Source organism: Centrocercus urophasianus, unplaced genomic scaffold, assembly GCF_019232065.1.
Source record: "Centrocercus urophasianus isolate 14NV4802_14NV808 unplaced genomic scaffold, USGS_Curo_1.0 seq_16, whole genome shotgun sequence".
NCBI lineage: Eukaryota > Metazoa > Chordata > Aves > Galliformes > Phasianidae > Centrocercus > Centrocercus urophasianus.
The window spans coordinates 34,820,273-34,842,728 of NW_024884711.1; the positions used below are offsets into that span (position 1 = coordinate 34,820,273).

At 38.8% G+C, this 22,456-nt stretch overlaps 1 protein-coding gene across 17 annotated transcripts in view; it reads right to left on the reverse strand.

Annotated features, from left to right (window-relative positions):
• The window catches only part of PARD3 (par-3 family cell polarity regulator), a 426,318-nt gene that overhangs the window by 261,053 nt on the left and 142,809 nt on the right, over positions 1-22,456 (reverse strand). For 9 of the 17 annotated variants that reach the window (XM_042816950.1, XM_042816944.1, XM_042816943.1 and 6 more), the window contains exon 4: positions 627-805. In XM_042816950.1, the coding sequence (XP_042672884.1) occupies positions 627-805 (179 nt within the window). Of the gene's footprint in view, positions 1-435; positions 517-626; positions 806-22,456 lie in introns of all 17 variants that reach the window. The other 8 variants (XM_042816941.1, XM_042816936.1, XM_042816935.1 and 5 more) reach the window with 1 other exon arrangement.

Genomic DNA, 22,456 nt, shown 5'->3' on the forward strand with positions numbered 1-22,456 from the left:
GGCAGACATACTGAACCCAGGAAGCAAATAATAGGCATAAAGTAAACTGTTTTAGTTTTAATAGCGTTAACAAAGAGAAATAGCATTTGTAATATTTGTTACTTGATAACAAATTGTTATTTGTTACAGTACCAGTATTTGTTACAATTTTGTAACATTTGTACCAGTTTGTACCAGTATTTGTTACAATTACTTGACTTGGAAAATGAAAGTGAGCATTGGTATGCCAGAAAGACAGGGCCAGACTAGCTGTAGGCATGCAGATTATTCACTGATATCAGGACCGCTGCAGAGATCAGTAGAAATCATTATAGACACCGTCTATCCTCAGTCAAAGAAAATGTGTGACGGTATTTAGGTTCTATTTGGCAGAATCAGGAGTAATCAGAGCTTCAATGGCAATTAATGGCAAAATCAAACATTTGAAATGCCTACTGTGGGTATCACTATGGGCTTCCTCAAAAGGTACCCGTGCAACTGGCACAGTGTTCTGCTGACAGTGTGGCTGGACAAGGCCTGAAAATAAAGGTTTACCCATTAAGAGGAGGACAGAAAGATTCAAAATGTATGTATATTTCACATTATTTATTGAATGAAGAGGGGTAAAGAAGTGTACCAAAATATACCTTTCTGTCATGTGTAGTGGGTACACCAGAGGTGTTCTGCTTGAGAAAGCCTGCTGTTGTGGACCACCTTGTAGGGTTTTTCCGTGAAGGCTCTTCTGAAGAAAAATTTGTATCACTTACAGATGTTGAGAGGCCAATCAGTGCAGGGTCACTACTCCGCCGTACATGAAGAGGCATATCTGAAGAAAGAAACAGACAGTAAATAAACACTTACTAGATTTAAAATGTTTTCCACATCAGAATTTTTTTTTCAAGCTCTGGATGGGTGGTTTTGGCCGAATGTGATACTGTAGAGTAAGCAGCTATCGACCTCAGCATAGTTCCTCAAGGACAAGGTCTGTTGCTTTTAAAACCAGTCTCGCTGCTTGACCGCATGAGAAGAAAATGAGGGACAAACAAAACTCTTAACCTAGTACAGCTCTTTGGTTTGATAAGTACAAAAATGGTATCACTACCACCTGTTGGTTGCTGTGTAAAACATAAAAAACCACCTAACCTTGAACAACTGACTGAAGTAACACAAAGAGCAAGTAGACGAACAGTGTCATGCCAAAACCAGGAATGGACTCAGACTACATTTCTGCATCAACATGCTTGTTGTGTGGGCACTGCCAGCCAGAGCGAGCAAGAGGTGGCAGAGCAGCCTTTCTGCAGGGAAAGGCTGCCTCCTCTCGTTTGGAAGCATCCATTCTGTTCTTTTCTCAGAACACAAGGAGGTGATCGGTTTCTGCTCTGCATTCTTCCTTCTTCTGATAGCTGAAACAAAATCTGTGCCGATTTAGCCCATTTCCCTTAGCTTTCCAACTAGTATAACTGACAGGAGAAAAAGATTTTGTTAATAATAAACAATGCAACAGGCAGGTAGACAGAAAAAGAAAGGGATTTGTAACATAAGTGGAGGTCAACGTTTTGGAAACTCTGATGGCGCATTAGTGTCTCTTGAAATACAAATTCATTTTTCCAATTTCATTTATTATCCTACAATAAATATCCACACATATGTAGTGTCTGTGCCCAAACAGAAGTTTTACTACTTGTATTTGTGATCTTTTAGCACTCTCCCTATCAGCACCAAAAAAGAGGTGAGGTGATTTATCAGTTTTATTTCTCTTTACTGCTGACTGAGAATCTTGAATGCAAAGCAAAAAAAGGTGAAAACTATGGCAATATAAAGCAGCAGGGAACTGGGAAAGGCACAACAGCCAACATCTGAGAATGATAACCAGGACTATTTTTCAGTGCCATGATCAAATATTTCCCGGAGAAGCTGAAGGCTCATGTCCCTCAGTACCAGCAGAAAACACAGTGGCAGCAGTCTGGAAAGTGACTAGTCTTAAGCTTTACCATGCTTTTATATTAAAGCTTCATACAACAATATTAAAATACAAAATCTTATTTTACACAGCATTATAGAGACACAGAGAAATATGGTCGATCATGCCACAGAAAAAAAGAAAAACATGCATGGCTGGGGTTTTTTGAAAGAATTAGGAATCATGCTGCTGAGATATGCACAAGTGGTACATGGCAAAACATGAGAACAGTTGTTCTATTTCAAGTCAAACCTAGTAATCAAGGATAACAGAGGATTAATTAGTGTTTTTTCCCACAAATACTGTATTACTTCCACTTCCTCTGAATTTTTTTTTTAAATTTTCATTACAAAGATGTTCACAACAGTTAATTTCCAGCAAAGAATTCTGTTTTATAAATACACATACAAGAGTATAATGCAACAAGGAGTAAATAAAATAATATTTCAGGAAAGATCACGTTAATTATGCAGAAAACTATTTATATATATGAGTCAACTTCTACTTACAGTTTGATTACTCAGTCTATACTAATAAAACTCATAAGTGAGAGTTTTTCTTTGATTGCTTTGTCTTCAACTACTTCAAGTTTCATGAAGCAGCTGAAGGCAAAGGTGCTCATTTCCTCCTAGATAGTAAACATAATAAAAGTACACTATCAAATCACCAGAGATCTATATAACAAAGGTGCCACAGCTGTGGTGACTGGCAACAGCAGCACAGAGCATAATGAAGTGACCCATTAACAGCAGTGGCTGTGCTTCTGGCTTAGCTCCGAACATGCACTCTCATTTATTGGATTAGCCTGGTCAAGAAAGAAGGTCTGTACTATGAGTGTGCCACTTAAGAAAAATACCAATCTATATTTGTTCCAAGCAGCAGCCCATGCATATTATCCTGCTTGCCTTAGCTACCCACCCTACAACAGGGAACTATAATTTTCAAACATGAGTTCACTTACTCCTTATGCTCCTACATCTATATATATAAGCACAGCGAATGCAAAATGTTCTTCTGTTTTACACTCTTTCTTCAAATTACTTAACAAAAGTTCAGTTCAGTGAACTTCTGTAAGAAGAGAAGCTGAATTCCCAACCAAGAAATAAAGGAAGAAAATGGAAGTCAATAATTCTGGAGAAGAGAGACAAATTCTGACTGCATTGGTTTTTTCTTTGTAGCTGAAACACCAGAGTTTGAATCATGTTAATTGTCAGAGACTTTTCACAATACATAAAGTTGACTATGCAACACATTTCCCAAATATTAATGTTCTAAAGAAAACACTAATCAGAAGATTTTCTCTAAAAAATCTCTTTGCTAATGAGCTGTTTAGTATGGCCCATATCATTTTATTAAGGGTAGCTGTTGATGTATTGAGGCATTTATCAAACACTTCTCTAAAAAGTGAATTCTGTCAATACAAAGATACAGCTTGATCAATTCTAGTCATTCCTTATGAAAACGGTTTCATATATAAGGAAATGTGACTTATATTACCAAACAAACTTCACAATTGAGTGGTTTATAAAATATGTGTGTTCTACCTCTATGCATTTCCAGTGTGAAACTATAAATTTACAGATGGTAATTTTTATTAATTTTTTGGAATGAGAGAAACACAAAGAGCTTTAGTGTTTGTTCCTTGGCAATGGACAATACCTCACCAGGTATTAATCCAGGAATTAAATCTTACTCATGCTGTGTTAACCACAAGTTGTAAATATCCTGTAAATCTCCTGTATTCTTCAATTCTAATTCTGACAGGCTGCTCAAGTGCAGTTTCTATACTGTCTGTTTACAACAATAAAACAGCACATACAGAACAGATTTTTCTACCAGTATACTGCTGGTTGCAATCTGGTTTACTTAAATTTATAGATTTGAAGAGGATATCCTTTAAAATATTAGAAGACAAATCAAAGGAAAAGAACTTAATAATTAAACCACTAGATGAAGTATGTATGGGACCAATGCAATGTCACTGATTTCAGGATGATGGCTGATACCGTTTGAAGTCTGTGGTTTCTTTGAAGAGTGGATAAAACAGCAATGAACTCTAATCACAAGGCTTCAAATTCTCTGTGGCACTAATGCACTGTAAATATTGATTTGCTTCTGCAGCTAAGGTGCCTTTTAAATAAGCACTTGAAACAGTAAATCTAATAATGAATTACAGGAAGTTTTACAAGTCTAAGAATTAAGGAAAAATTAAATTAAAAATCATGAAAGTCACCACTAACTCAGTTCTTGAGCCAGATTCAAGGACTTTAAATATTCAGCAACAAGTCCAACACTGGAACTTGAGAAAGAATTATGTGTGACAGAGAATCCCATTAAGTTATGTACACGGCCACAGCTATGTTAGAAAATGGTTATTTGTAGGATAAATCCAAGCTGGGTAACAAAATGCTCACATTCATAATCATGAAACTCTGACTGGAAGTCTCATTTTATTAAAAGCAACAGCAGTTTCACTATAAATTATAAAAACAGTCAATGTACATTTTATAACCATCTTTAAATGCTAGGAACACAGAGCTGTACCTTCACTTCCTGCCAGCAATTCCATTTTTATTTTAAAAGGGTCATCACCTTTTCTGATTTTCAAATAAGAATACGAGCAAAAGCATGAGAGGATCTGGCAAATTTCATCCATAAAGCCATATGCTTCATTTCGCCTGCAACCATGAACTGCAAAGGCTGGTGGTCTTTCAGTGCACAGCTAATATATATGTTCCCTCACCAATTTCCTCTCAGAAATGACTGGGGAAATATTTATATATACATATGGATGGGTGGATACAGCATAGCCAAGACAATGTTACACCGTGAGGATTTCTGAAACTGATGTTTCAGCTCCTCACTACCGTGGCAGTTTGCAGCTCGGCATGTAGTGAGTTTAAGACACTGATATAAAAAACAGACTTAAGGCTGTTTCTGGCCACCTCACACAGGCTACCAGGCCCAAGGCTGATTAAGCAGATCTGAATAGGACTTTTTTTTTTCCACACTCACATGACTTTTCTCAGGGAAAACAATGATTCAGTAAAAGCGAAAAACCTCTGCGGAAAAGAGTAGGACATCACGGACAGTTCTCAAGTTAGACAGTACTTGAAGCAAATGTGTACGTATGTACATTGTGTTGTATACACTAGACACACAGAGATCCTACCTCAGCAACAATCAACTGCCTGAGGATAGGAGACAGGGACTGAACAGCTTCCCTTCTTGTGCCATCCAGCCAATTCATCCTAGCACTCAAGTCCTCATCGTCCTTCAAGAAAAATGATTAATTAGGTCTATCCTGGGGCACTGGAGAACAGGGCTGTTTCTTTCAGCTTAAAGTACTTGAAAGTACAAGCTAAGATTTCATGAATATTTAACTGAAATATCTGACACAAATATTCAGATTAGCATGGAGTTTCACACAGCAGCACAGCTCTGAGGGCAGTGGTTTGAATTTCAGTGGGCCCAGTCCAGCTCCTCATTCCACTCTGCTGGGCACAGTGAAACACAAATATCCCTTATGACCTCTGAAACCTCAGATCCCCCAAAGCTGATCAACTTTCATTCCTGCAAGCCCCTAGAGGCAAGATGATGATAACTTCCAAAGAATACTGAGGCTGTCACAAGCTGGACTACAACTCAGTTTTCAACACTTGTTCTCTTCAGAGTGAAGAAAACCAGTTGGAGACAAAAAAAAAAAAAAACAACTGATTGTGAATTTATCTACAGGCTGTATTAAATCTAACAGCAATGAACATTAGCCAGCACTTCTCTTCAAGATTAACAAAATAGTACAAATCAGAAGTAGGCATCTTTAATTTTAAAAGAATTTTCTGTTACTAGCAATCTCACTTAAAAAAACATGTTTTCCTTGCATGTGTCACACACAGTTATAGATTTTCCAAGGTTTTTGCACAGTGTTAAGCAATATGTAACTTTACCTTAATTCTCTATTGCTATTCATTTTTGTAACTATTATTCTGGTCATACTGTTCAGAAACCATCCAGAATAGAGTTGAAAAGTCATAATCTCCGGAAGAATGGATGACAGTAAAAAGAATGCAACCAATTCATCAAAAAAGTCTTATCACAAAGCAAAAAAGTCGTAACTGACTTAGTATCATTTTCAGTTTCTTCTAGTAAAATCTGAGTTTCCTATTTTCTCAACCATGTTTGCTCAATGACTTTGAAATTTAAAAATAAGAACACAACACCCTGCCACAGATATTTTAATAATGAAGTAATGTTAAATTCTTATCTTGAAAGGCTTAAAATAAGTCTTCCTTCTTTCTTTAATATTCTTTCTTCTTACTTTTGAATACTGATATCCAAGAGGAAAAAGATGATTGCACCTTGAAACTCAATCTACTTAGAGATTGACTTTTAAACTAATTAGTGAAAGATCTTTAAAACTGAGATTAAAATTTAATTACTTACACTATCTCCATTTTCTTTCTCTGGGCTTTTTTTTTTTTTTAAATGCAAATATCTTTGCATGCCAAAAGAAAAGACAAAAATGTCAGATCTTACAAATGTTCTACTCATTTCTGTCAAAAAATTATGTTTCAGTATGTTTTAATGAGCTGCAGTCTAAGTCTTGGGGGTGCATTCATCGTGTCTTTGCTCATATCATTCTGGATTATCCTGTTACCTATTTTCACACCATTGCTAGAGATCTAGGAAAAATGTACTTACAGCCCCCAAGATGTGGCAAATTATTCTCAGATAGAACTCTGCTCACACTTCAAACATTTGTGTGACAGAAGTATCATCAACTATACTACAGCTGAAGTATTTTTGCTTATGTCAAAGAGGAAGCCCAGCTAATAAGAGTCTTACCGATATTTAGTTCTAGCTATTTTATATTGAAGACACTGTATTCCTGTATCCTCATTCAAAAGTGATTTTGCAGTGCAGGCAAGAATCTCGCTACTTGGAGTTGGTAACACCAAGGAAGTTGGCAGATATTATTCTTGTACAACTTTGAAAAATCCCCTAAAACTGAAAAGTAGCGATGCTACTGTTAGTGAGAATAATTACCATGATCTGAAAATTGTACATTTCTCATGGTCTAAATTTTTTTTGTAGGATTAGAAAGGCTCACTTAGAGGAAGAAGCTTCCAACTTTTTCCTGGAAAAAGGAATTAAAAACTGGGGAAGAACCACAAACGTTGTAATGTGTATAATACACACTATGGTTCTTTCATGATTGAGTTTCAACCAGAGAAAACCAGCAGTGGCTATAAGGAATAACAGCGGTGGGCAAAATATGCCACTACTGTGCAATGCAAGATATCAGTTCAAAACTAGTGGTCAGCTTCTTCAGCCTATATTGACGATGACTTTCCCAAGAATCAAATTTTCTTTCAACATCTGTTGCTGACACAGTCTCATACATCACCTCCTGCATGAGGTGGAAATTTGTACATGGATCACATCCAGATTCCAAAGAGTTAGATAAGCTGGATTGTAATTCAGCAGGTGTGCGTGCAATCGGCAGGGAATCTTGTTACACAAAGCCTTACAAAGCTGGAGCAGCAATTTATCTCCCACCCTACTCTCGATCAGATCCCAACACAACACCCATTGGATCCTCATATACAGAGCTAAGTGACTTTTCAAACATAAAGGCTTGTATGGCCCTAGAGGAACATCCTGGCTGCCCATGAACAGCACCGCTGCGCTCCTGCCCCAAGATGGAGGAAGGCCCTACCCATCAAAGTTGTCTTGGCAAACAACACTGCACAGCAAGGGAATGAGAATATAGAGCTTTTCTGCTGAGGGTTAGAAATACAGAAAACGTGGATTGGTAAAAGCATCACACCGTCACTGAATAGGTCAGCATGTATATAGGGTATGGTAAAGAACAGATGGCAGTGAGGATGCTATTTGTATCTTAAATCTTTGAGCCACAAATCAGTTATACAAAAATGCTTTTTATCCTGGATACGTTTGAAACATTAAGAGGTATTTCTTAACTAGTCATCAGATGAATATTCCATATCTGAAAGTGCTTGGATGCTAATCTGGTGCATCTGCATACTTCCACACAACAAAGCCTCCCCCACATGGAGCAGACACTGAGTACCCGGCCTCCCTTCCCCACACAAGGGGGCACAGCCAGCTTCAGCCTCTCTGCACTTTGGAGAAGTTAAAAAAAAAAAAAAATCATCACAAAGCCAACTGAGGGTTTTTAAGACATGAAGATGAACAGATTATATGCAGCTCACAGACCATTGTGAGGCAGCTGAAGGCAAGAGTTTTGGGATATTAGCATCTTCAGGTCGATCTGAACACCTGTTGCCCAAAATCCACATACCTTCATGACAGAACTTATTCAGACAGGTTTTTACAGAACCATGAGAGCTATGACAACCAAGAATATTATACTGCAATAAATTGAAATATTTTTTGTCAAGCACGATCTATGTATACATTTTCATATCTATATAGAACTGTAGATGAAAAAGAGACGAAAAAAGATGTGGGAAGTAACAAATACTACTGGATACTGGAAAAAAAAAAAAAAAAAAAAAAAAAACCTGGAAAGAACTTTCATAACAAGGCACAGTGTACACAGTCCTGAACACTATTAAAAATGACTAACAGCTTCTGTAATCTTAATGTCACTTGTTCTTGTTTCCATGACAGAAACATTTACTAGGATTATTAGAAACATGTTGGTATACTCATGAAACATTCTCTCATTAAAGCTTATCAAATCCCCGTGCGTTAATGTTTCACTGAGCTCAGAGCTGCCACTGATGACCAAGGCGACCAAAAGAGCTTAAGCAGAGCGAGGAAAAGTCCATGTCACATCATCCTGCATGCTCAGATGAACATTTTTAGCAGATGGCTCTTCACACTAACACAGCTCAAAGGCAGAACTCAGAGCATAAGGATCTCCAGGTGAGAGCACTGTTTTCCATCATTCAGCTCCAAGTACCAAGCTGAGTCCCTGAAGACAAATCAAGTATTTGCGTGTTTAACTGAGGTGAAATGCCACCAACCCTTCCCACTGATGGATGCGCAGTGATGGAGCTGCCGTGCCAGGGCAGAAACGTGATGCCGTGCCTGGCCTTTTGCTGGGGTGGGTCAGAGCGTGGTCTGGGAAGCCCTGAGAGGCAACAGGGGACAGCACAAACCTACTGCCTTACAAACAACCTACAGACAACGTCCTTCCAATTATACGAGTGGGGAATAAGGATCTCCAGCTATCAGCACTAAAAGCTGAAATCTTCTCATTAGTTCTCAAGGCTAAAAACCACTTCCTGCAAAATCTCTGGTGTCCCCGGTAGCCAAATAGGGAGTTAGGCAAATTAGACTACAGTGGGAGCAGTCAGTGAAATTGTTTAGATAATGCCCACGGTGGGAAACTAAAATGGAACATCTGCTGCTCTCCAAGGGATGATGGACCAACAGACAGCTTTAATTCTTCCCTACTAAAAGCATTTCATACTTATAAACGATATCTCCTTTTTTTTTTTTTTTTTTTTAAACTACGCTGAATGAGTAGTGGGAAACCTCTCTGCTGCTTTAAATACCTGCAAAGCTGAGCATTTACATGTATTTTACTAAGCCTTCACAACAACAGGGAGCCTGAATCGTTCTCTTCTGGAAACACAAAAAATTCTCCACACCTTGGAGAAACTTCAGTAATTTTCCTCCCTCTTCCCTTTTTCACCCTGGAATCATGTCAGTACTCTGTGTGCTTAATTACTGATTTCTCACTTGTTTTTTTTTCATTTCACATTGCTAAGGCTGAAGAGAGTCAAAAATTATTCCTAAAAGTTCAAAACCAAGAATAAGCAAATAAAAAGAACCTCAGCTGAAGTTCAGAAAGAAATCTCACTACATGAAAGACACGAATTTTTGGATCAATGACTTTACAGGCTTACAGTTGCCAATTTTCATCACAATTTGTGATTGGTTCTCGCTTAGTGATGACGATCATCTTTCATAGTGGAGACGCAGCATCAGCCAGAACTAACAGAAGATATTTACTGAAATACTATGGTATATAATTCGTGCCAGAATTTGTAAGGTTCCCATCAGCTAACTTTTCCAAGCTGTCTCCACACCACAAGCCTCACTCCTTATACCATCCTACAATAAGCCACAAGTTGAGATTATCGGTACAAAGAAAGGAGATATAAAGCAGGCATAATCTTATTAAAAAAAAAAAAAAAAAAAAGCTACAACATAATTATGAATATTATTCATTTTATACTGTTAAGGATTTATGTAGTCCTCTTGCACTGACACAAACAACTGAAGGCTGTTGCTCTAAGGTACTGCTACTACAGCCAAAAGCAAAAATCAAAATTTTGATTTTTTTTTTTTTTTTTTTTTTTTTAAAAACCACAGGGGGCATAATAAAATGAAATTAGGTATATTTTATTTTCTTTAAGAAAAAAATTTTATTTTAAATAAAATAAAAAAAAAAAAAAAAAAAAAGCTAAACAGAAGAGAGGCATCTCTCTTATAGATGGAGGTTTTTTTTTAATTCACTTGAGAATGAAGGATTTTAAGGAACAATTCTTAGTATCATCTTTTTTTTTTTTTCTTACATTCAAATTTAGAAATCTTCCTGGCATTAAAAGCTCCCTAGCACATAGATATTGCAGCCAGTGGATCCTTATGACATTTGTAGACAGCGTGTGGATGTTCACCAAATATGCATGGGAAGCAGAACATCTATAGGACCTCAGATCATCATCAGCTCCTCTGCAGCATACAACAAGGGGTCCATGTGCTTAAGGCAGGAAAAAGCTCCATTCTTCTCTAGCAGTTACTTAGTTCCGAATCTGAGTTATCCTAAGGAATTCTTCAAATAGTATTTTGCCAAACTACAGTATTTTTACATTACATATGGTGCTTAATAAATGTAGCTATATTGAATATCATGTGAAAACATATGAAAGAAGTTAAATTGATTATTATTTACTTGCCTGTGTTTATGTAAACTCTGAGGGCAACTGTAAGAGCTAATGTATTTAATATTTCATATGAGATGGTAAAAAATATACCTTTTAAAATAGTACCAAAGATACTCATTACTACAACTAAAAAGGCTGTTTAAAAAAGAGAACTTGATAACTGCTCATGCAGATGTTTTTTAAGTCCACCAGAGAACATAAATAAATCTGCATTCGTACATATATTAGATTTAGTTGAGATCTTTATGTGAGTATAAACCATATTCACTTAAACTAAAAATATTTCTTAATGTTTTTAAATAGCTTTTTGAGAATAAGTTCATTACATCGTGAATCTTTTTGAGAATTAGTAAAACTACTTAAAAAGTCATTAATTCATAACATAGTTCATCTCAGATGTGACTTGGATTTGTATATTTCTTAAGCATTTGGAAATATTTCCAAAGAACGTTTAACACCCTTTGTCTTAATACAAAGTTCAAACGTAGGAGCACAGAAAATAAGTCCATTCGTCACACAATACATGTACAAAATGCAAACCTTTTCAAAAACTTCAAAAGGGGACCCAAGACTAAGCGTGTACAGGAAATCAAATCAAATCTTCATAATGGGGGAGTATTCCTGCCACCCCTTCACAGAGCATTTCTAGCAGAGGGGTTCTGCTTCTGAGGAAAAGGCCAAACAGCAGGAGGAAGGGCTCTTGGAGGCCTTTCTGGTTCTCCCAGCTCCAAAAGCAGCATCAAGTATCCCTCACTTCCTCCAAGTTTTATTACTTCTTAGTTCTTGGAATCTCAGCAGCGTTGTGCGTTTTGCATGAATATGACATCAATTTCATCCAAGGATAGACTAAAACAAAGCAAACCGGTATTTGCATTTTTCTGAGATTTGCAGGCGCCCAGAGAAGCTGTGGGTTCCCCATGTCTGGGGATATTCAAGGCTGGGTTGGATGGGCTCTGTGCAGCCTGAGCTGGTGGATGGGAACAAACCCACGGCAGGGGGTTGGAACATGGTGGTCTATACGGTCCCTTCCAACACAAACATGTCTGAGATTCTACAATTCATCCAAAGCAAGCTATTACACACATCCCTTAGAAACTAACGGGTCAAAAGCAAAGATGGGACCAGATACCATGACCAAGCACAGTCACTTCTGTTGTTGCAACGTCAATGGAGAGAAAAGCAGCTGCACCCCTGGGAACTGTGCAGCTCCTTGCGGTCTGGCAACAGAGAAGGAAGCAGTTACATACTTTCAGTAAAAGACATTTCACTACCCCCTTCCTTTTTAACTTTCTCTTTTCATTTCACAGCTGAGGCAAATGGAAGACCTGGACACCACACACTTTAAATTACAAGCCTTGGGACTCATTTGGGGATTAATAATGAAATTCAAGCTTAATCTACAAAGATATAGTATTAAGTTCTTTAGTAAAATATACTTTTGCAAATCTTGCTAACAAGAAAAAACAACCTTCCCAAACCACACGGGAAGATAAAAGCCTTTGCATGAACAAAACACACGGAGAAAAGCTCTTGGATCAAAATTCAGAAACAGCATGAGGCTGAAAAAAATGTCTCCTGATTTGCTCTGTGGCAGTTTGCTTGTCTAGCCTTCCAAAGCAGCAGTACAACATTAGTGTGAGGACAGCAAGAGGGAAAATTGCTGCCTAAGTGGCAGGTTTGTTATTGTTTGACAATTCTAAAGAGTTCACTAGAAACTTATGAAAGGAGCATCTCTAATTCCCTGAAATTACTGATAATCGGCCAAGTAAATGGAGAACAATTATGAAGAAAATTGAATGCTTCCAAATGCCAATTTGCTGCATATCCTGAATTAATATTGCATAAGTATTTTTAGTCTTTTGCTGTAAAAGCAAAGGGATAAAAACCTAAGCATACAGGCATTCCTGCTTTTCTCACACTATTTTCTCACATCATCATTTTTGGCTTCTGTAACAATACTTTGCATTTCCATGGTGTCATACATTCTTAATCTATTTTCTTCTTAAAAAAATGAACCCACATTTGTAAGGTAAGTTAGGACTTCTGCACTGATGGCCCAACAACCAGCACTCATGCCTCCACAGCACGAAGCCCCCAGCACAGGCAGAGGTACAAGTTACTTTTCCACTTGGTAACCCTTGCAATCACAATTTTCACTGGTACAGCTCTGCCAGCAGTTCTCCACAAAGTGCTGTAAAGGGGAGAAATAGTCTGGAGAGAAAAGGCCTCAAGATGCTCAATTTTTAGCTGAGGCAAAACAGATCAGCTTCTGTTAACAGGTCAAGAAAGCATAAAGCACTAACGCAGAACTGATGTTAGCCCTGGCTCTGGGGCAGCAGATCAGTCTCCTGTCAGTCTGGAAGGAAACTCAGGCCAAGCTGTGCTGGAGGAATCCAGCACAGAACTCTGTAGCTGCCGTCTGCATGAAGGAGGAACTGAACTGTTTGAAAAACAAAAAGCTATCACCACCAAAACTATAGCATCCACCTACAAACAAAACCAGGCATGGACAGAAGTGAAAGAGGGTTTCTGAATGGCTTGCAGGAAGCCTACAAGTTACAGCAGTGGAGGCATATTGGAGGCACACGAGGGGAAGCTGGAGGTGAGAGGGCAACAGGACCAGCTGGAGCCAACAGATTAATCATGAGAAAGCTGGAAAAACTGCAACAACTTAAAAAAAAAAAAAAAGAAAGAAAATGTAGGAAAATAAAGAATGTCAAACGAGAAAAACACAAGGCCAAGTATGACAAGAATTGTTCACCACACACGCAGCAGCACCACAACAAGGCTCCAAACAACCCTCACAACTCAAATCCTGAAGACACCCTGTGATCATCCTGTCAAACACCTATATAAGCCCAGGTACACGGTGCAATAATGTCTGCTTTTAGTCTTTAACTTCTACTGGAAATACAGAAAAATATTGACTTTAATTTCAAGACTTCAGGAGACAGAGAATCCATCAAAGCCCCATGACTGTCATTTTTAAAGCTATGCAATTCAGTGAATGTCTGCTGTGTCTGAGACATCCACAGTTTGTGTTTCAGGAAAGGTAATTCAAAATGTCATCATGCACTTATACAAATCTAAGATTACACACAATACCATTTTTCATTTTGTGATTAACACTTAGGAAATAACAAAGGGTAATCACTTGGGATTCTCCCTCCTTTTCATTTATTTTAAGCTTTGTTCTTCTTTCTTTTTTTTTTCTTTTTTTTTTTTCTTTTTTTTTTTTTTTTTTGGCTTTTTTTGCCATGGACCATGTCTCAAATCCTGCAAAGAGGAGGAAAGGGAGAGAGGGAGGGCAGAAGTAAACTCCCTCTCTTTCACAGTCATGCATCATTTACATGTCTCCTAGAATAATTGTTTGTATGGCAAAGTAACATCAAGGAAATTGTTATGTATTTTCATTTGTCCCTGGGGAGGTAAGCATTCCTGCCACAAGCTCCTTTTTGCTTTTCTGACTCATACTCCTTTGTTCTTAAATTCTTCACATCTTCTGTTTTCTTTTCCCTCTCCATTTCTCTTCATGGGCTGATACAAACAGAAATTTTCAGAACAGAAATCTAAAATGTTCATGAAACACCATGTTAACCCAGCTCCCCTGGCTTCTGAATCTGGAATTCAGCAGATGGAAGCAAAAGGAAGCAGCATCGTGCCACCAGCCAACATTCTTGCAGGTCACAGAATTGAATCACAGAATTGTAGGGGTTGGAAGGGACCTCCAGAGATCATCGAGTCCAACCCCCATTCATTGTTAAAAACAATACTTCAGGTGTCACAACATAAATAATGTGGGGGGTGGGAGGAAAGTGGGGAAAAAAAGAGAAATAAGGAAGCAATTTATATAAATATATATTTCCCAGCAATACAGCTGGGAAAGCATAGTTACAGCTGAAGTGATACAAACACAACTTTACTGGTCAGAATCGAAATAAAACCAAAGCACATCTATCCATGAGTGAAAATTACATCAATCCCACTAAAGCTGTGATTTTAAGATCAAATACACATCACATTTTCTTTATATGTGACATATGCCACCCTCCAGTTTAAAGAAAAGAAGAAAAAAAAAAAGATAGAAAGAAAAGGCACCTTTCCTTAAAAAAGTCATCACTTTTTTGACATAGTATAAGATGCATTACTGAATATAATTACTTAGTTAACTTAGAAGTTCTACAGAAAACACAGTCCGTGAAATGCCTTCCTCCCACAGAGCTCAGAAACTCTGCTCCTTACAGAGCAAATTCTATGCACCAATTTTATTTGCGTTATACAGCAAATGCCGAGAGTCTCTTGTCCTAGAACTCCAAGACATCTGCCAGAACAGGGAGGTTTAAAGTAGAGGAAAATAACCTTGCTTCACAAGGACTCAGTGCCTGGTAAATACTATTTCATTTTCAGAAAAAAACCTTGAAAGCACATGTACCCAGAAAATGTTTAAAACATCTGCTGGAACACATAGGGGGAGGATTACAAGGCAATAGCACAAGAACAAATTAAAATACTTGGCTAAAAATATTTTTGACCCTTCACAAAACATTCCAACTTTGAAAAAGAAGAATGGAAATGGATGGAACAAAGCCCTAGCTCTGCGAGGATGAAGAACCCAAAGCCTGTACATGGCACACAGAGCACGGCACAGATTGCAGAATGAAGCTGATGTACTGCCTCAGGGGTTTGAGGAGTCATTGAATATTCATCGCAGTCCTTAGCAGGAATCCCATGCACAGAATTCACATCCACAAAATCATTTGGTAAAACGCAGGGAAATGAGACTCCTGGTAGCTTGTTTGTACATCAGCAGGCATGCAGACATCCCTGGTAAACAGCGTAGAAATATCCGTACTACAACCTGCCCTAAACCTCATTTAATAAGAAAAATACCAGCTAGCGTGTGCTTGCATGCACTCTGAGCACACCTTCCAAGAGCCATGCAGCAGACCTGAGCCAGGTAAACCTCACGCAGGTCTTCCCAGCCCACAACCACTGAGAATGAGGAGAGCCCAGGGCAGCAGGTGGGACAGCCCAGATGTGCATCCCCATGCCCACCCAGCTCCTGGGCAGCCGCTCTCTCGGAGCGCAGTGGCCATTCTCTGCCCCACAAGGATGTGAATGAAGCACATCTTTTTCATCTCCTATTGGCTGTCTGGCTTTGCTCTTTAGCACACCACAGCGATGAACCACCAACAGACACACAGAATTAAGTACAAACTCTCACTGACACAAGACATGCAGACCAAGCTGTAGTAAACAAACACTCATACAGGTTCACAGAGACATCTTCAATCTTCACTTCTCTGAGGCTTTCAGCAGTTCAGCATCCCTCCCCTTCCTTTGCTGCTGGCTTGAAGCCTTGACACCCCACACCCGGGGCAGCCCTGCTCCCAGTATGGGCAAAGAGCTCTCCATGGCCTCCAGCCCTGTGCCTCTGCTCTCCAGGGATCCTGATCCACTAGTGCAGACTTTTACAAGCACGACATGTGGGCTCTTGTTCTTTGCTGACAAAAATCCATAGCTAATGGTGGTGACTATGTTTTGTAGCTGAGCATTTGCTCTTACTTTCAGACCAACCAACCTACGTACTTGTTTGACTGTAATGCTGCCTTCTAAACAACAAAGCGCAGAGCTATGGGAAAGGAGGATTATGGGAAGACTGCTTATGTTTTATTACATTAAAGCTGAACTTAAAACATAGGTAGAGGTAAATCAACTGTATGTACAGTACTCGGAGATATATTGCCTACTATATCAAACTAGAGCAGAAACTTTATACGCTTACTTAGTGGATATTTCTCACGGATAAATGTCATGCTGTTCATTTGAAAAAGAAGTTCCATCATTTTTTCACTGTAGCACTCCTAGTAAGCCCTTCACTTTTATTTATTTTTCCATGAGTCAAGAGCCTAACTAAATTTTAAATAAAACATCAAGAGACTTCACTATGCAAGACCCTTCAGATGGAAATCATCCTAAAAGTCTGGCAGTGCTTGACCTGAAATCCTTGTGTCATCTAATGAAGCTCTTAAAGATCAGAGCTCAAAAGGGATAGGAATAAGAGAAGCTAATGACACTTTTTAACTGATGGAAAAAGCTTTTAAACACAGAAAACATTCCTAAGATTTTGGTTCCAAAAAGCCCGAAAGCAGAGAAATAAAGAGAAGACATCAAAAACTGCTGAGAGATTGATTTCTGTTTCTTATAGTGCTGGTTAACAAGATATGTGTACCTACTCATCCTCCAGCTTATCAGAAACTGGTAAACAGTTTCATTCCTTCACAATGCACTAAAAATAAACTTCATGCGTTGGTTCAAAGATCACTCAGTTGCTGCTGCTCACTCTCTTTTGCAGGCCTGCAAAAGCCTTACTTCAATAACAGATATGGAAGGAATGGCTTGTTACCCAGCTCCCACTCGGAGGCTGGGCAGAGATAAAAAGAGCCTCCAGCTGCCTGCACACACCCTCACTATGCTACAGCTGGGACAGCCACAGAACACCAATGCTGTGAGGGCACCGTGGGATGTGGCACGGAGACGCCTGGCTAGATTGAAAGTCAGAGACAGCCCAAAACCCTCAGTGCATGTCAGTTCCAAGTTACACTTGTTACCCCAGATCTTAGATGACTTCTGGTTCACAAGACATTATCTGCTCATTTTTGGATTCTTAGAACACATTGCAAGAAAAGCAGAGTTGTCTCTTTACCAGTCTGGGAATAGTACTGCTATAGGGACTATATACTGTTCCAGACCCAATGCAATGACATTACAGGTTTCACCATTAAATTTCATAAAAGTTTGTTGAGGTCAATTTTGCTCTGAAAAAAGTTAGTGTGGGACTATCTGCTGTCATGGCATACAACCAAAATATACTCCCAAATTTCACCTGTACTGGAACCTCCTGGAGACAAGTAAAATTGCTCTGTGAGTCACATTTTGAAGTCTTTGTCTTTGTAAAATGCCACATAGCTTTCCTCTTCCAGAAGTACAAACAATCATTTTTAAGGCAACACCTTACTTCAATAATTTTTTTTTTTAAATAAAAGTTTACATTTACAGACTTTGAATCACAGTCAAAATGAGATTCACAGTTGCAGACACCTACTTCAGAGCTGCTCAGCCCTGATTGTCCCCAGAAATAAGTAGTAAAAAAGGTTGAACAAACACAACCTGAAGGTGTCTGATCTCCCCAAGGATGAAGGCTGCATTGGTTCTTTATCTCAGAATCAGAACCTGAAGTTTGTTGATATTCATTGCATCCACTGTGCCTGCTTTGAATCAGCTGTTACCCAAGATCACAAAAAAATACTCAGTTTTACTTCCAGTTGTGAACTGTGTTGTATGATTGCTGAGCCAAATCCAGCCACTAACGACCAAGTTTTACTGGTTGATCAAAAGTCTGGCTCCAGAAGTGTGATCCCCAACTTGTATGCACATCTTCCAGAAGATAACACAGTAGCTACGTATTATTTTTGTGCATCCTTTTACTGCATGTATGGAAGGAGAAGCACAAGGATTTTATGTTAATCTAAACAACATTTTTCCTTTTGTTTGTAAACTCCACACTCCCTAGCTCCTTTCCCATTTATACAATCATTTCCCATTTCTACAAATCCATGACTGCTAGCAGAATTAATTACCATAATCTATAATAGAGAGAAGAAATTTTGACCTGAACCACAGCCTGAGCTCACATCCACCTCCAACTCTCAGGAACTGAGCTCTGGCATCAACCTGAGCTATGAAAGCCACCCCAGGAGATGTCCACTGTATCATGGAGAGGAACTCCATCTGCCCGTACAGTCTCATAGAGAGGAAGACCCAGGGCACTGTCTGCAGACAGGGACATGGACTGGGTCACACCAGACTGCCAGGAGAGCCGATGGTGGGTCCTTGCCTCACTTCTTGACTATGAGCTGAACTCGTTACCTTCATAGCACCCAGCAGGACTGTAAGCCAAAATATCTGTAGGAAAATTGTAGATATATGCTGTACTCTCACTCTAAATACTTAATCTGCCCCTAACATGAACCCAACGCATTACTGAAGCTGGTGCTCATCTTATTTACACAGTTCAGTTCAGATTTACAAGAGATGGGTGGGAGAAGGGACAAATTTGATCTTTTAAAAAGTATGAAATCAAGCAATAAATTAATGGAGTGTTATTTCTCATCCACTCCTTCATCTCTGTATCATCTTTCAGCCCTATTCAGAGCATGAGAGTAAATAAAGCACAAACTAAAAACAAGCTTATTCAGCCAGCAGCCATCTGTCACTGTTTCATCCCCCTCAAAAGCACTTGTCAAAAGACAGATTTGAAAGCAACTTTTTTCCAGTAATCAGCAAAAGAGAAGGTCTATCTCCAAAACATGTCCCATCTGAAAAAAAAGAGCATGTAAGTTCACGTGCTGCAAATGCAACAGAGAGAGGAACAAGGTTTCTTGTGAATTAAGAACAAAAACAATAATGCTCTCACTGAAGCATAAATTCAGAGTAATTAAGGATGTATTCTAAGTATAAGCCTTGGGCTTCTGGTCAAAACATAACTCACAGGCCACTTTCTTTTGGATGGTGAGTACGCTGCTGTTGTGCATGAGACTGGTGCTCAGGCTGCACAGAGCCCCAGCAGCGTAATGCTCTGCAACTCTGTAATACTCTTCCAATACCATCATCTCACTTCAGACTGACTGAATTAGGAAGTACATCTGACAAACTGTGCACCCCCTCCTGTTGGAAAATTGTCTGCAAGTAATTCATGTCTGCCCTGCACCCCCCACAGACTGATTCTGCCTGCCTCAAAGTAAAGCAAAATGAGACCCGGATTCCCATTACTCCTGTAGGATGGTGATGCTGGATACTAAGGATGCCTCGAAGCATGGTGTTTATCACATTTTAGAATTGGTAACTATAAATACTATGTTCGTGTTTTTCAGAAAAAAAGTTGGATAAATAGGACTATTGCACCTGATTCCAACGTACAATACGTACACACACACCATGCAACCCTAAACCAAAAAAAAACCAACCAAAAACACCAGGTTGGTTGACTATACTATGAAAAAGCATTTTCTACTCATTTGAAATTCATGTTCCTCTACTGCACTGTGTTGCTTCTTGTTTACTGACAGTGAAGTAACAAGAACCAGAGGAGTAATCAAGACATTTGGTATAGAAATGGTTATTACACTCATTGATACATGTGTGATGACAAACTCTTTCCACAAACAGTTTTATCACAATGTAAATAAAGGTATGTTAACAAAATATAAGGGACTGGCACAACTACTCTATGATATTTGCCTGGATAAAATGGCAAAATGTTTTTATATAAATACAGTTCCCTTAGGGAAAAAAAAAAAAGAGAAAAAAACTACCACTCATTCAAGGAATGGAGAAAACAAAATATCACCACCAACAACACACGTACATCTTGGAACATTCTCAGGATACGGTTGCAATTTCCATAATAGCTTCTAGTTCAAGTGATCATTAAATCTATTTAACATGTCAAATTCAGAGTAAAATCCAATCTGACTTTTTAAACTATTCAAATTCAATACTTCACATCTTCATAACCCTTCCTTATTACCTCTCTTGTATTATATTTCTGTAGCTATGAAACAAAATACCCCCAGATATCAGATACAATACCGTATTTTTATTACTCCTCATTATCAGTACTCAAAGAATCTTTCACCATATGGAAAGAAATCTTGAGCTGCCCCATGAATACAAAGGCTTCCTTTAAAGAATACAGAGAGTTCAATAAATCTTTATTGGTTTCAGTGTTTTTTTAATCCTACAAGAAGCTATAGTATTATGTTTGATGATATACCGAGAAGATTGAAGATATTAAAGGTTAATTTAGAAACTTAAGCAGTTTAAAATCCATTTGTTTTTACAAACGTGTCACGGTCTCATCAAAAACACATGGTTTTTAAACTGCTCAACAATCCCAAATTAACAGCAGAGCGCTACACTTGGAGAAAACACCAACTGGAGATCACTCAAGTCAGAACTGCACTGCAGAGAGAACAAATTTAGTTTCATGGAAGAAAGCAGCACCTGGTACTGATTTTTTTGATTCAATAAGTCTGGCTTTAAAATAATCACATCCTTGACAGAGCTACAGGGATAACTGAATAAGAATTCCTGAATGGCTAAAGCACCCAAAGGTGAGAAAATGGATACTGCCACATCTTCTCCTCCAACTGATCCATGGGAAACCTCCCTTATTCAGTTGCCTACAGCCTGATGTAATCCCCAGCTTTAACTTCTTTTAATATTATCTGGGGCAGTAAAGGAAAATTCTGGGAACCTAGCAAGGTTATTAAAAGTGGGAATGGCTGTCATTAAATCATTATGTCTTTGTTCCCATTGCTGCACTGGAATGATGGACACCTGAACAGCTCATTTTCACATTGGTTCCAATGAGAGTTTCTGACCAAGGAAACTCCGTGTGGAAAGCTGACCTGACTCAAAGCTTGGCAGAGCTGTTGAAAACCCCCTATTGACTTCAGCAATACTATAATCTTGCATTATAAACGTGGTTCAATTTCTCCACATTTAATAAGCAGCTATTCAACCTTAAAGACAACTCCATCCCATAAAGCTCCAGACATCTTTTTTTTTTAATAACTCACTTTTTTCTTCTTCCCTTGTCTATTCTCTTTCTTCCTTAGTCTTTCAACACTTGAAAATGATTATTTTTTTATAATATTTTATTTTTTTATAATAATCATTTTTATTTTTTTATAATATTTTATAGGTCTTGCTTAACCAACCCGATCCCCTTCTAATATCAAGTTATCCACCTGGTGGATGAGGGAAAGGCTGCTGACGTAGTTTACCTAGACTTCAGTAAAGTCTTCAACAGCGTCTCCCACAGTATTCTCCTGGAGAAGCTGGCAGCCCAAGGCTTAGATAGGTACACCCTTTGCTGGGTAAAGTACTGGCTGGGAGGCTGTGCAGAGAGAGCGGTATTGAATGGAGTTGAATCTATCTGGCAACCAATAACAAGTGGTGTTCCACAGGACTTGGTGGTCTGTGGACTGTCCTGTTTAATATATCTTTATTTTTGACCTAGATGAGGGGACTGAGTGAACCCTCAGTAAGTTTGCAGATGACACCAAGTTGAGAGGAACTATCTGCCTGGTGGTAGGAAGGCCCTGTCCTATCTGGACAGGCTGGATAGATGGGCTGAGACTAGTGGGATGAAGTTCAACAAGACCAAGTGCAGGGTACTGCACTCTGGCCACAAACACCTCAGGCAACAGTGCAGGCTTGGGGCAGAGTGACTGGAAAGCTGTGAGAAGAAAATGGACCTAGACATGCTGGTCAACACTTGGCTGAATATGAGCCAGCAGTATGCCCAGGCAGCCAAGAAGGCCAATGGCATCCTGGTTTGTACTAGAAATAGTGTAGCCAGCCGAGCAGGGACATGATAGTCCACCTGTACTCAGCTCTGATGAAGCTGCACCTTGAGTACAGTGTTCAGTTTTAGCCGGTTCACTACAAGAAATACATCGAGACACTGAAGCATGTACAGAGAAGGGCAACGAAGCACAAGTCT